Raw genomic sequence first — 16,004 nt, 5'->3', positions numbered from 1 at the left:
AAAACAAATATAAAGCAGGAAGAAATGAATTCACCTGACAAAAATAATATGACAAAGGGAATGGAAAACTTGTAGATTAACAGTATGTGTAATATACCGTACTTTTTACTACCTAACATTTGCGGAAGAATTAAAAAATTTCTTAAATAAATCATGAATCCCAAAACTAAAAACTTGGGCGGTCCTCGGGTCTAGCCTCCTGCTCAGTCCAAGCATGCCTCTTGGTCACACCCCTAGTCTCCCCATAATCATCCTCACCTGCATCGATCAAGTTTAGTGAGTCTAAAGACTCAACACGTATAAACTGGAAGTAACGAATAAAACGTAATAAAACCACATGCAATTTCAAAATAGAGCGTACATACTTAAACTTGAACTTGCAATAAACTTGAACATACATACATATCATAGACGTGTCATAGCGTGAAACTTTCATAAACATGCTTGCATACTTGTACTTACATAACTTCATCATTTTGCGTAGAGGATGTTTCAAGGCAAGTGACCCATAACATATTTCGTCTGATCGGACTAAACCACAGTACTGGGCTGACTGGGAAGATCCACTGCCACATACATGAGATCCCCGTTCATAATTTAACGGGTGGATTGGTCCCCGTTCATAATTTAACGCTTTTCAATCCTGAACTAAACCCGTTCATAATTTAACGGGGTGGAGAGGTTCTCGGCCACGTTCACCGACCTCCAAACCCATTCATAATTTGGTCACAAGACATTTAGCATACCTCAAAAACTTAAAATATTTTCTTTTGCACGTCAACATACTTACTTGGCGTTGCAGGATTCGTTGGATCTCACTTGGGGCCGCTGCTGCACATACTAACATGAGTTCAAATACTTATCTTGAATAACTTATACGTAGGTAACTCGTGATCGCCACCGAAGTAAATAAATAGGTTATGACATCTAGATCACTCGGGACTTGACCTCGTTTAATAATCGTATTAAGCCATGATATAGAACCCCAAAACAAATCTTATATTTTTACATAAATAAATTTTAACCAAACGTAATAAACCATGATATAGAACCCGAAGCAAATCCTAAAAAAATTAAGAAGGGTACACGGTCCGGGTAGGCACTGGAATTTCGTATTTTTGAAGGAAAAAGAACACGGACTCCGTGGGGTCCGGGAAAGGGTCCAGGTACCCTCTGTATTTGTAAATTCACGAAAATTCACTAACTTAGGGGGGTGTATTCAATCTAAACTTTTAATGACTTTTATGGAATTTTAAAATCTAGAGGTATTCAATCTAAACTTTTAATGACTCTATATATGTTTAGTGGTATTCAACATGGATTTTGGTAGAGTTTTAAAAAGTCATGTGGTATTCAAACTTGACTTTTTAAAACTCTACAAAAGTCAAGAGGTATCCAAAAAATCCATAGATTTTCAAGGATTCTTATTTTATTATTCATGTACAAACCTTGAAGCCTTATGTACAATTGCATAAAATCTAAAATATTCTTCCACCTATACCAAAGATTTTGATGGACTTTTTTTTTTTTGAAAAATACGCTATCTCTCTTCTATCTCAAGCCATCTCTAGGGTTCTTCTCTCTCTCAAAAAAATTTCTTCTATTCAAGGTATGATTGGTCAATCTTGAATTTATTATATTGCCAATATTTATGTGTAAAAATAGATGAATTGTTGTTTTTTTCTTAAATCATTATGATTATTGTATTTCATAAATTGTTCATTTTAATAAAATTTTATTATGAACTTATAAAAATATTGTTCATTAATATGTTGAATTGACATAAAGAATTGAAATTTTGATTTCAATAAATTGGATAGTTCATTTGTCATTTTTCACAAATTAAATTTATTTAACCTTTAAATAAGTAAAATTTATTTACATTTTCATTAATAAAAAAAAATTTAAAATTTAATAGGTTATACATGTCCAATAATTATTTAAAAGAAATTAATAAAAAATAAATCACAATTATAAAAGTTTACAAAAGTTTACAAAAGTCTACAAAAATTTTGAAAAAAAGTCTATAAAAGTCTATGAAATATGTTTTACAATTCCATGAGATTCTATAAAAGTCAATCAAAATCCATCAACTCCACAAAAGTCCACCTTTTAAAAAAAGTCATTAAAAGTCATTAAAATTTTAGATTGAATACACCCCCCTTAATAATTCACCCTTTCAATCCAAGCCTAAGGACCATGAACCAACACCTCGAGACTCATCCTAGGATGTTATTACATTGATTCAAACCCGTACAAACACCCCAAACGTCCCTAAGCCTCGACATACAACTTCAATACAACAATTCGACATCATTTCGCTTCCTACGACTTCTATTACATCACAAGCCAATCCCGACCCAAACGAAACACCAAATAACACCTAAATACCTCCCATAACATACCTAAATGCAGTAGCACAAGCCCGGCGATGCCCAACGAAGCCTGCAACAAGTAACTTCAAGAACACATTTTCATAAAAGTCGCAGTTTGAGCAGTCCCACGAAAACAATCATAACTCACTCATTTCTTATCCAAATATTTCGAATTTACTGTTAAATCGAAGGTATCGAAAAGTTCTAAAATTTTCATTTGAAAGTTTCTCAAAATCACGACCGAAAAATCGTAGTTTCAAAAATGACAGCAAAAACGAGATTTGAGATCTAAAAACTTCTTCAAAACACATCCAATGAATTTTCTGCTCAAACGACTACATAACATACTCATGTTTTCACTCAAAATACATTAAATTAAAACTATGACAAGATCGACGCAGGAAAAATAGAATATACGTGCCTTTAGATCTTTAATGTCACCGAACGACGACACCGAAGCTGAAACGGGGCGAGGCTTGATCCGGGACGATTGTGGCACTAAAATCTTGCGATGAAATTAAAGAAAAGTTGCTGGAAAATTTTGGAGGAGGGGGAGGCCGCTTCAAACTTGAGGAACTCTAGGTTTTGATCTCAAATTTCTAAAAATAAAATGTGTAGGTGTGTGTTGTGTGTTTTGGTGTGTGTAAAAACGTATAAGTGTGTGTGAGTGTGTTTTAATTAGGAGTAATTGGTGCTAATTTAACTAATTAAAAATGTTAACAAAAATTAACTCACACTAATTTAATCAAACTCCTCAATTAAAAATATGTACGCACTAATTTTAACTTTTAAAATTTTAAAATCATCTAATAATTAAATTAGGCTATAAAATGCTAAACTTAATAAATTATTTAAAATTTCCCAACCTCAACTTAAAATAAAAATACCGCATTTAAAAATTGTCAAACTCGTCACCGGTCTCTATTCCTCGATCCCGCCTCGAATAATCTTCTGAAACATGACACTTGAAAAACATTTTAACGTGCATCACTTAAACATTAAAATAATGCAATTAAAATAAATAATGCATCACTAAAATCATTTTAAACTTAAATAAAATATTTAATAATTAAATAAATGTATAGGTTATACGTGTACTGATTTTTGAGCTCTACAGTATCCATCTTCCTATGACTTGTGCGTAGGAAGTTTTCTTTAAAAAAATTCAAAACGATCAGAAAGAATACTAGTAGGAATAATTTTAATATGCTATATCTTTAATTGAACAATATAATTATTTTATCATAGGAATAATTTTAATATGCTATATCTTTAATTGAACAATATAATAATTTTAATGATAAAACAATTAAAATGAAAATGTATTAGATCTGCGATGAGTCGATAACCAATTAAGCTGTTCGATCCAATATTATTTTTAAAATTTTAAGCAATAATTGTATGACATGGTCTTAACAATATATGAAAGCCCATTTCAAATGTAAAGTTCGCAAATATTTATATTTAATTTAATGAAAATCCTTTATTAAAATTGCAACTGAAAATTGTTTGATTATTGAAATATAAATTTATAATCGTTTATACAAGTGAGCTACCACATGTGTAATTTATTCCGAATAAATGAAAGGACACAAATGGAGATAATAGTTTTTTTAAAATTATTTTTGAAATTACTATAAAATCTCAATCAACTTCAAGTCATTTGTTTTTTATTTCGATTTGTCCCCACAAAAATTGTTAAACTTTGATCGCTAACTCCATGTTAATTTTTCAAAGAATAAAAAGAAATATATCGAGAGAGGAAAATAGTGTATTAGAAAAAAAAAATTCATTAAAATACCACTAACCTTATCTTTATCTCCTTAATTAATATAATACAATGTTTTAGGAGGCGAAACGTACGAGAATATGATATCAAAATTTTGAATTGTAACAATTGCTACTTTCCTAGTACGTGCTATTTATTATTCCGATTAACTATTATTTATTTGCTTAAATGGATACCAAACTTCTCCATATCCCTTCTTCTTTTGACGTTTCCCAACTACGTACTCACCTACCGCTCTCAATTGCCTCACTTTTTTAAGAAAATCTTGAGAAACCTTCTTCACTTATTTTGATAAACTTAATAATCAATCTAATAACGTGTAAATCACGTTGATCGGATGAAAATATTGAACAAGCCTTACATAACAGACTCAAACTGAGGAAACAGAGACAAAAAGAAATTAAACACCCGACCATTTGGTAGGTGTCAGTAGTAAGGGTTCATTCGATTATACCTCAACAGACACTGCCTGAATCCATTTATATTGCTACACGTGGTACTTAATTTTATTATAAAAAATCTTTTTAAACATTATCAATCTGGAAGATTCATCATGTCAATACTTTGTAATTTTCAGAAAATCGATACAAATAACTCTCAAACCCAAACCATACCATGGTTAATTGAAATCTACCCAGTAGTGGGAAATAAAAATCAGATCTAATTTTGTTCCATCAACACCACACAATCTGAAGCTTATCTACTTTTGTTCTTCTTCGCTTTTTCCATCGGACGCCGCCTCTTCCACCATGCACCGCAAGCAACGCTTCCACTATGTGCCGCCTCTTCCTCGCCTGCGCCGCTAGTTATTTTCCATGGCTTCCACCGCGCTCTGCCATTAGCAACGCTTCCACCGTGCTCCGCCGCTAGCAACGCTTCTTCCTCGCAACGCTTCCACCTTGCTGCAGGTACAAGGAAAACACAACTTTGGATCACTTTATCTATCTGAAAACCTTGACTTAAATGATGATTACACATTTTGGCTTCATAAAGATGACCAAGAATATATTCATGACTTGGTACATGCCACATGCTCTCAAACATTGAATATGTGCTTGTTAAAAATTTTCATTACATAATATTGTTCGATTCTATTTCATTGATGTTTTAATGTCTTCGATTATTGCTGGTGCAGGTGGACCTTTAGATTTGTACAATGATCACCATATTTGCACCCACTTTGGAATGTTTATTGATGAAGATAAAGATCAATGTGTGAATTTTCAAAGTTTTTCCAGATTTCTTGGTTTGCTAAAATATAAGGAGTGAACTGGTACTTGTTGATATGATCATAAGATTGTTTAAGAATTGCATAGGGAGCTATGATTTAAATTGTTTTCATGTCTTTGTGGTTTGGAAGTCCTATGTGCAGAACCTTTCTTCAAACCGATAATGTGCCTCAAATTACTGGGACTCAATCTGATTTAATCCTTGTAGAGTATGGAAAATAAGGAAAGGGACAGTTTAATCTTTTTAGGAAATACTCATATTTATCATATCGCAAATGCAGCTTTCAGGATTGAGTCGAAAGGATTTTTTTTACAGCAAAGCTAACTTGCTAAGTTGGTAAATTTTTCTTGTTCGTGTTTTACGTTACTCTACTGCAAAACTTTAAATTTATTCATGCTTAGTATTGACTTTATCTGAAAATGTTATTAAAATTTAGGTAAAAACATATGTTGTTTTTACTGGAAAAACACTTGGTGTTTATGATCGTTGGGAAGAGTCACAAGTGCAAGTAAATGGATTTCGTGGGGCTTCCTACAAGGGATATCACAATAAAGCATGGGCATTGAGAGCATTTGATGAATATATGGAAAAACATTATGCCGCTTCAAGTTCGACGTCCACTGAAAGTTCAACGTCCACCGAAAATTTTAGTAGAAAAGCCAAACATAAAGAAAGAATTGCTAAATTGATAGATGCTCAGGCAGACCTAGCTCGTGAGCATCAGAAAAATGCCTTAAAAATGATTGAGATTTCTGAAGAGTTCAAAGCAATACTTGAATCTATGAAAATAGTGATGATGTTTAGTGTTTATTGCTATTGATATGTTGGCTTAGTTTCTTAATGTAATAATGAGATTTTTATTATGTTGTTTCTTAGTTGTTTCTCAATGTACTAATGAGATGTTTCTTATGTTATTTCTTATGTTGTTTCTTAGTTGTTTCTTGATTTGTAAATGCATCATGTGGTACATTTCTGAAAATGTTGTTTTATCGCATCTGAAAATGTGAGAATTTTTCATCATGTTGTTTCTCGCATATGAAAATGTGAGAATTTTCAATTGACATGAACATGTTTGGATAAATTCTTGGTGGTCATTGTTCCAAAGTAATAATATTCAGGGAAAATAAATTTTGCAACAAAGAAAATAATTACAGACAATAAGGAACAATTGTGAAACAGAAGGCAATCTCTGATGTCCTTTAAAACTCGGCCACGACTTTGGATTTTTTTCAAACTCTTTGCTTTTGGATTCCCCCCAATCTTCCTTCAATTCTCATGACCAAATCCCTAAACAACGTAAATTTAATTTAATCAAATATAAATTTGTAAAAAAATACCTATTTGATATTTACAACAATCCTTACTTGATGTCCTTGTGATGTAGGAGGAGCCACAAACGGATAAGAATGTAAATTCGTTTTTCAAAAAAATTAGTATAACCTTCCTGCATTTTGATGACCAAATCCCTAAACATCGTAAATTTAATTTAACCAAATATAAATTTGTAAAAAATACCTATTTGATATTTACAACAGTCCTTACTTGATGTCCTTGTGATGTAGGAGGAGCCCCAAACGAATAAGATGGTAAATTCATTTGAGAAGCTTCAAAAAAATTAGTATAACCTGCCTGCATTTTAAATATCAAAAAATATGTAATACAAATTTGCATATAATTATGGAAAAAAACTAAGTTACCGTTTGACTTGAATATTGCATTTGGTCATTGTGCCCAGATACAGATGGAAATTGCGGGGATGCAAACTGATTTTGCGATAGTGATTGTATGAAGTTTATTTCCCGTGTTTTGTTGTCATCTTCTGAACATTGCCCCTTTTTTTTGTTGTTATTTCATGTAGCACGTTCAAACCAATATAAACATCAACTAGTAGATAAAGTGTATAATATGATCATGTAAATGAATAAAATGAATTGTATACAAATACTTACTTGAGATTTCAGCTTTCCTTTCCTTTTACCTTTTCTTTTTTTGCTCATATGATCCCAGTGTCGTGTAATATTTTTTGCATTTGTAATCCCTTTCTCTTTTGCAGTAAGAGGGTTACGAATGCATACTTCGCCTATTTGATCTTCACTCGGATCATCATCACACTGCTCGTTTATACTCAAATTCTGCACAAGGTTGTAGATTTCATCTTTTGCGCTGTCAACCAATGTATATAATGTTTTTCTCGCACACTCATAGGGTTTGCTCAATTTACTTAGATCATATACCGATCTCATTATTTGGTTGACAAATTCCATCTGAGATACATGAGCACCACCATCACCACCACTGCCACTTTCTTGCAAATCGGTGCTAACTCGACTTTTTATATTCTTCATCCATCTCCTCAAAATATAGCACTTGGGTATAACAGTGACATCCATGCAATTAAATACCATCAAAACATGTTTACACAAAATCCCCATTGTCTCAAACTTACAACAACTGCACTTTATTTCACGACTTTGCTTATTGAACACCACATGCCTAACCATTGAGTTTTTATCATGAGATTTTACTTTGATCTGAATCCAATTCCAATCATTGCCAAAACAGGCTGGTGGTTCAAGAGATTTACAATTCAAAGAATTCGCCAATTCAATTTCAAATAACTGATAAATAGAAATTGTATAAACATCAGCAGCATGAATCAACAAAAGATGGTTTTTCAAAATCTGTGGAGGCTTACCGTGACGACAACGAGTATCCTCTGTCTTCTCTTTCGACCGCCAATTTTCTGAATCTTTGTATAATTAAGCACAAATTCATACGAAGAACTCATCTTATTGCCTGTTTTTTTTTTTAAAACCATATTCGTGACTTTGCTCCTCGAAGTAGCCAATAGTCCCGCACTGAACTTCCCATTACTAAAAGTTATCTCCCATTTTTTCCTGATTATGTACATCCCATTCAACCACTTATGACCATCCAAATTATATGTATCAATCATGTATTTCCATGTTGCCTCAAATTCATATTCAAATTCACAATATTTCATACATTTATACCACAACTTCTTGAAATTTGAATCACCATTTAAACTACCAAAGTATGAAGGAGCATTCTGATTTATATGTCATTGACATAACCGACGATGTGAATCTGGGAAAACCGTTTCAATGGTATTCATCATGGCTTGACATTGATCTGAAAAGATAGTTTGCGGTTGGTTTCCATTTATAGAATCAAGAAATGTTGTAAACAACCATTCAAAAGAGCTTTCGGTCTCATCTGGCATAAATGCCAAACCAAACATAACATTTTGCATATGGTGATTGATACCAACAAATGGAGCACAAATCAAATTATACTTACTTGTTTTGTATGTTGTATCAATCGACAATACATCACCAAAAAATTCATAATCAACAGCACATCTATAATCCCTAAAGAAAAAGTTCATCACTCTATCGTCATCATCCAACTGAACATTCCAGTAAAAGTAATTCTCCTTATTCGCCTTATCTATAAAATATTTAATAAGCACAGTGTCATCTCCATTCTCAACTTTTGTATGTTTTTCAGTCGACTCATATGATCATATGCATCCTTTCTGATAAAACCTAAATTTTCTATCACACATGCTTCATGTTCCATAAAAGAAACAGCATTGGAGACAGATATTCCAGCATTTACCATGGCTTCTAAAGTCGACTTTTTTGCATGTGATATATTGTGTGCCGATCTTAACAAGTGATTTTGATCAGATACAAACATTTCATGGTTATGCTCCTGCACAAATCTACTCACCCGCCATTCACTTTCTTTTTCCCTTGTGATCTTCAATTTCGCTTTACAGTTTGTTCTAATGATAACCTTTTGATAAACTAGAATCTTTTTACTAGAATTTCTTTCGCCTTTTGAACCTTCACATGAACAGATAAATTCTTTGGACTGAAGTTCATTAGTATGAGAAAAACATCGTTAGTCACCCTTCCTCATACTAAAACCTTTGGCATGTGCATCTTGACAATACAATAAATAGACATCTTCCACACTATTCACAACTTTACCCACTAGTATTTTACTCTTCAAAACATCAACAACCGAATTTTCATTTTGTACCTCGAAGTTTTCAACCACGTGTTATTCAATTTGCTCGTCATCTTCTTGACCGTAGTTTCTGTCCAACTCCTCAAGTGAAATTGGCTCGTTATCTTCCATATTCCAACTATGCAATCTGAAAAAACAAAAGAAAATAAAAAAATAATGAATAATACCAGTTATTTATGCAACGAACGATTTCAATAAAACAACACATTGAAACCACTTCTATAAAATCATCTACTACATCTTCTCAATGCCTTAAATATGCAGTCCCAAAATAAAAATAATGTATTCACTGATTCCAGTCACAGACACTTCTTAGTTTACTTTTATACAAAATATATAGTCAAATTTTGAAGTTTGAGTATTTAAAAAGATATTCACAGCCGACTTCCTTTTTCTATGCACAAAGAAGCGTAAACAATATACAGTCACAAAGAAGCGTAAACCAAAAAAAATCACTCTGATGGCGAATCGGAATGCCATCAACATTAATCTATAAAAAAACTCACCTTTAAAAGAAGTTGACGTCGTAAACGGTGGGAGGGAAATGACGGCGAACGATGGATGCTTTTAGAGGAGACAAACATTGAGTGAGAAATGTCTGGGAACGAGGAAGAAGTGTCCGTAAAAATTGTCGCACACTCCTTGTAAAAAAACACACCTTTAAAGGAAGCTGATGTCCCAATTTTTAATCAATTGAGCAACGTTGGAGGTGTCAACTAATCTTTGCCAGGAGACTTCCGTTGAGGAAGAAGTGTCATGGAGGTGTACATTTTGGGTATTAAGGAGGTGAACGACGGAAGAAGAACACAGGAGAAACAGGGTAGTTCTACAATTCCAAAATAAAAGATGTACGTGGGAAGTGAAATTTTGAATTATTGGGCCAAACCCTAACCATAGTTATGACTTTTGTAATTTATTTATCTTTTTTGGTTATTTTTTGTTTAAAAATAAAAAAAGAAGAAAAATTCCACGTGACACAATTTGAGTGGATTCAGACAGTGCCTGTTGATGCACAATCGAATTATCCATACCTTACCATCTCAACTACCATTGGGACAAGTGTCTCACTCCTTGGTCTTTCTTATACTTAAAAAAAAAATTAACATCAAATATTTTATATAAGAAATTTTATCATCACTAATAACAATCCTATATACTACAAATATAAAATATTTTCTCATTATTGTCATTGAATATTTATGAAAGCACAGAGAGTGGAAATAAATCGAACCCGTTTTCGAAAATTCAGTCCATCATTTACTCAATTCATTATCAAATAGCATAAAGGATCAACTGATATCGATCTATCGAGAAAGAATGACCAAATGATACGATATTTGAATGTTAGGATTATGTATGGAAGCTTAAAATTTTTGGGATTTATTTGTTGTTGATCTCACGTGCGACAATTTGAGATAATAATATGAATACTGGACACCGAGATTTACGTGGAAAATCTTTAAATATTATTAGAGTAAAAATCAATGAAAAGAATTCAACTATAATATTTTATCGTGTACACACATTCTTTTAATACAGAAAAACAAATAATCACAAATATTATAGAACTAAGCACTCAAATACTATAAAATAAGAGAAAGAAATCAAATGAGACACTTGAATTATGAAGGATTGCATCGTATGAACACATGCTTCTTCCTCGTCTGAATGTATATTTCCGTTTTAGTTTTTTCTACTATTTTGACAAACCTTTAACATGTGAGCTAACCATTCAACCATCATCATAAATTTGTTGTCTGCCACCAACCTATCATTTGCTTACATTTGTCTTGGTTCTAGCAGATTCATTGTTTTTAGTATTTGGCTTCATATTGAGCCTTAACTACATTGGAGTTGAATCGATTCCAAACGCAAAATCAGGAAACTTTTGAAAAGAAGGCGGCAAAGCGGGGAGAAAAGATGAAGAACAAGATGGCTATCATTCATATTACAGCCGAAGAAATTCAGGCCACAGTTGAAGCTGATCGCGAGCAAGCTGTTTTAACAGTGGAGGAGGTGTCTGCGAAGTTCCGTGCAACCGGTCCTATTTCTTTGGCTGGGAACGGGCATGAGTTGATCGTAGAGGGACCGACCCTTTGGCTGTTGCGAATCCATATTTCGTACGCTCGTGATTATGTTGATGGTGGTTTTGTGCTTGTGCATAATCAATGACCATCACATATGCAGACCCAATCATACAGTATAACTAGAAACACGACGTGGAGAGGCATGCACCTGCAAGCTATCACAAAAGTACAAGCTTGGCTGAATGAAAATTCCATCATAGTTAACCTTCCAAGAGATTAATTTATATCAAAAATCAAAATGATGGTGACATGTCACTCTCAATTTGGGGAAGTCTGTACATTTATCATTTTATGAACAATATAAAATAGATCTCTCAGGAGTAGCCAACTGAAAATAGTAATGCCACGCGAGACGATCATGAGCAGTTTGATCCGATAAAAATGGTTTCTGTCGTGTACCTTTTATTCAAACACTTCTTCCTTGGTTTCCTCCTCCAATGTGCATTACTAAGTGGTTGAGAACCTACAAATGTAACATGAATTGAGAACTTGATCGACCGTTTTCCCCATTTCCCAAAAGCTCAATGCAAGACGCTGAAAATTTCACCAACATTTTTAATATTGACACCCAAAAGAGTTAGATTTCACTGGGATGAGTTAATTCCCAGGAGGTCATATAACAAATTCATTGTCAACTTTTTACTCAACTCGAAAGCAAGCATGGCACGTGTGTAAACATATGTATATGAACTACATGAGTATATATATAGGCACATATGTTACTAGAATATTCAAACAAAACACAAAATAGGGATTTCACATATTGCTTTCATCTTTCTTATTAACAGCTTGAAAAAGAGAAGCCAAAGCATTAAGCATGTTAAAGCAACAAAATTCAGATTTAGATAAAAATGAAAACAGAAGCTGGATATTAATGTAGTAGTTAAATAAACAATATAGCTAATGCATGTCAGATTGAGAGGAAAATCAAGAACACATCAAAATCGAGTTGAGTAACAACAAATCTTTAGTAAATAAAAATTTTGTTTATCTGAGTGTTCCTACAAAGAACAAGATACATATATACCTGCATAGGCACTAAATTTCATGTCGATCGATACCATGAAACAATATGTCCATTTTGCCACGTGCTTTATTATAGCAATAATTGATTAAAGACCATCATTTAAGACTCCAGCGCCCTTTTCTGTTGATCAATCAAATGTCTTGGCAGCTAGAGGTTCGTAATGCAAGCTTGATTGATTAAACAGATTAAATCCAATCTTGCTATTTTACGAATTCTCATGCAATTTATCCAATATTCTCCATGTTACAGCATCCGGTGCTAATCCATTGTTTTTCATTTCACCAACAATCTGATAAGCTTCTCGCTTCAAACCCAACCTACACGCATAGTCAACTACGATGTTGTAATTTACAGTGTTGAGAGCAACCCCACAATCAGCCAATTCATACAATAAATCACGGGCCTCGTTATATTTTTCAGAGCGGCAAAGGCCTTTAAGTATGGAAGCATAAACAAAATTGTCGTGAACTCCCGAGGGCCAAACAATGTTCTCCCAAAACTTTTTGGCTTCATCTATCCGAAAAAATTCACATAGCCCATCGATTATAATAGTGTAAGTAATACAATCAGCTGCCACCCTGCAATGGACCATACTATCAAAAACTTCCATGGCTTCACTTACTCGGCCTAATTTAAACAATCCACGAAGCATAGCATTATAAGTCACAACACCAGGGGAAAAATGATTCTCATTCATAGCCTTTTGCAAGAAGTCAACAGCTTCCTCAACTTTTCCCACATTCAAGAGTTCATATATAAGAGTAGTGAATGTTACCCCATCAGGAGCACAAAATTTCCCTGTCGTCATATCACCAAACACCTGCAAGGCCTCTGAAATTCTCCCCATTTTGCAAAATGCCTTTATAAGAGTATTGAGGGTAATGACGTCTGGAGTGCATTGAGATTGAAGCATCATAACAAGTACATTTAAAAGTTCTGTGGGGTTATTGATATGACAAAGGGCCCTCAAATATATATTGTATATCCTAATCCTATTTTGTTCCACGGTTTCGTGACTCAACATTACATCTAGAACTTTCTTCGCTTTAGAAAGGTCTAGCTCACGACAAAGACCCTCAACCAAGACTGTATAGGTGAACTCTGAGGGAATATATCCAAGCTCCATTCCTTCTTCTAACAACTGAAACGCCCTCAAGCAATCGCCGTCATTACATAGACCATGTATGATGGAATTGTAAGACACAAAGGTAGGGATATACCCTTTCTTTCTCATCATATACACAATCCTCGCTGCACCGTTGTATCTCTCAAACGTACACATAGCATAAATCATTTGTCCGTAAGCAAATTCTTCAAGAACATTCTTTCCTTGAGGCATATCTTCAGCAATTTTGAATAATTCATGGAACAATCCTTCTCTACACAAAGAATCAACCAAGCTACAAAACGCAGCGTTATTAACTTGCATAGCTTCCTCTCTTTTCATGGCCTCCCAAATCATTCCCATCCATCTGTTCCCGTAATCAAACTCCCTTTTCCTCAACACCCCACGGAACAAAGCACAATAACTGAGAGCATTTTGCTTCACTCCATACTCAGACATTTCATCAAACAACTTTTCAGCAGACCTCACGTCACCAATTCCACAGTACCCATCGAGCAAAGTTGTGAATGAAACAACATTCAGACAGTGTCCTCGGTCTATCGTATGATACAAGATCAAATGGGCTACTTCCAATCTCCCTATCTTACAGAAACTATCAACCAAACGATTATAATTTACCAAAGAAGGCACAAACTCGGGCTTCTCCGCAGCCAACGCATTCATCACGCGCAACGTCCAAAAAGGTTCACGCCCATCAAGCAACCTCGCTATAAGAACGTTGCAGGTGCGTTCGTCAGGCGAGCAATGTGAGTAAACGAAGTGAGCGAATCGATGATGAGCTTCGTCGAAGCGATTGGCATCGCAGAGGGCGTGAAGAATGCTGCTGATGTTAAGTGAGTTGGGACGGCATCCGCGGAGGCTGAGGAGATGGAGGAGGTGGAGAGCGGCGTCAACGTCCCGGCATACGGTGCACAACTTGTGAATGCGTCGCGTCCAGTAGGTTTCGTTGGTTACGCTGATGGGTCCCCTGCAGAAGTCGTCGTTTACTGCTGACAACTGATTTTCCGACTGAGAAGAAACATTGGCTTCACAAACGGCGGAGGAATGTGAAATGTAGGCGAGATTTCTTGATCTGGGGTAGCGCCATGGTTGGATTCTCCATGGGCGCATTTAATCGAACATAGCACCCTGTGACCCTTGGCCTCAGTATGTAAGTCGCAACCCATTTTATTATATTAGTAATTAATATTTATTAGGAGAATTTGGTTTCTAGTAAAATCGAAGGGTAATTTTATTTTAAATACATTTGCTCAACTTGAATTTTCAATCTCAATCTGAAAATTATGTATTTACATTCTCTTATCCACAACAAAATTTATTTGAGTAAGTCTCTTATTAGATAGTTTCACGATTTTTTTATCTCTAAGACGGGTCAATCCTACCAATATTCACAATAAAAATAATACTCTTAACATAAAAATTAATATTTTTCATAGATGATTCAAATAAGATATTCGTCTCATAAAATACGACCCGTGAGACCGCCTCACACAAGTTTTTGTCAATTTAATTACATTATCTGAATTCACATGTATTTTCTCGAATGAAAATCGGTACAAAATATTAAAATTATAATACTGATTTATGATATTTGAGTATCAATTTTTTCAGATCTGATACTAATATATAATTTTTGTGTACTCAAACATGTATAACAAATTATTGTATTAATGACACATTTCTCTTATTGGATGAAAATCAGTATAAACATTGAAAATATGTTTATATTATAATATTTGAGTACCAATGTTTTATATCCGATACTGATATATGATTTTTGAGTATCCAAAAATGTGTAACAAATGTTTATATTAATAAAATTGTTCCAGTTTTATACTTAAATCTTATCTTTTTGTATTATATCTAAAATAGTTAATACTCAAATATTATATATTAGTACCATATTTTTAATATTCTGTACCGATTTTCGTTCGAAAAAACAAATCCGAAAAGAAAAATATGTCATTAATATCAATATTACTTCATGTTTGGGACTAAAAAAATCATGTATTAATCATATATGAAACAATTACTACTCAAATATATATCATATATTAGTATCATATTTTTAATATTTTGTACTGATTTTAAAAAAAAAATGATATATTGTCTAAGGAAGTTCAAATGCATTTTTCTAACACAAAAACTGAAAACAAATTTTTATTATTTTGGAGATTTTTGAGCAATCTGCTGCTAATCGAACTAGAAAAAAATTTAATGTCAATTAGGTCACTAAGTTTTTTAAAAAATATTCTATGAAATTTCGAAAATACTTCCAAATTTTTTTATAGATTCTTAAATATGTTGTAAC

The 16,004-nt window shown here is 33.5% G+C and overlaps 1 protein-coding gene and 1 long non-coding RNA gene across 8 annotated transcripts; both read right to left on the bottom strand.

Annotated features, from left to right (window-relative positions):
- Window positions 1-6,611: 6,611 nt before the first annotated feature.
- LOC140808053 (uncharacterized) lies at window positions 6,612-9,524 on the bottom strand. Its single transcript, XR_012112799.1, has 3 exons — window positions 9,466-9,524; window positions 6,937-7,023; window positions 6,612-6,681 (listed from the first exon to the last, which is right to left on the bottom strand). It is a non-coding gene; the product is annotated as an uncharacterized lncRNA (long non-coding RNA).
- A 1,703-nt stretch (window positions 9,525-11,227) lies between these two features.
- On the bottom strand, window positions 11,228-14,870 carry LOC140807443 (uncharacterized). Of its 7 annotated transcripts, none has more exons than XM_073164285.1 (3): window positions 12,568-14,870; window positions 11,940-12,074; window positions 11,235-11,695 (listed from the first exon to the last, which is right to left on the bottom strand). In XM_073164285.1, exon 1 carries the CDS (start codon window positions 14,801-14,803, stop codon window positions 12,773-12,775), a length of 2,031 nt encoding a protein of 676 aa, XP_073020386.1. In that variant the 5' UTR covers window positions 14,804-14,870; the 3' UTR covers window positions 11,235-11,695; window positions 11,940-12,074; window positions 12,568-12,772. The 7 variants fall into 7 exon arrangements, with proteins under 7 accessions (XP_073020382.1, XP_073020381.1, XP_073020386.1 ...); XM_073164282.1 differs by having other exon boundaries at window positions 11,235-11,813; window positions 11,940-12,003; XM_073164283.1 differs by having other exon boundaries at window positions 11,238-11,695; window positions 11,940-12,003.
- Window positions 14,871-16,004: the final 1,134 nt, after the last annotated feature.

The sequence above is a fragment of the Primulina eburnea genome, chromosome 12 (genome assembly GCF_022965805.1).
Source record: "Primulina eburnea isolate SZY01 chromosome 12, ASM2296580v1, whole genome shotgun sequence".
Classification (NCBI taxonomy): domain Eukaryota; kingdom Viridiplantae; phylum Streptophyta; class Magnoliopsida; order Lamiales; family Gesneriaceae; genus Primulina; species Primulina eburnea.
This window is presented reverse-complemented; position numbering and strand designations above follow the sequence as displayed.

Coding starts and splice junctions, on each gene's coding strand:
- LOC140807443 (XM_073164281.1), bottom strand. CDS start 14,803: ATGCGCCCATGGAGAATCCAACCATGGCGCTACCCCAGATCAAGAAAT.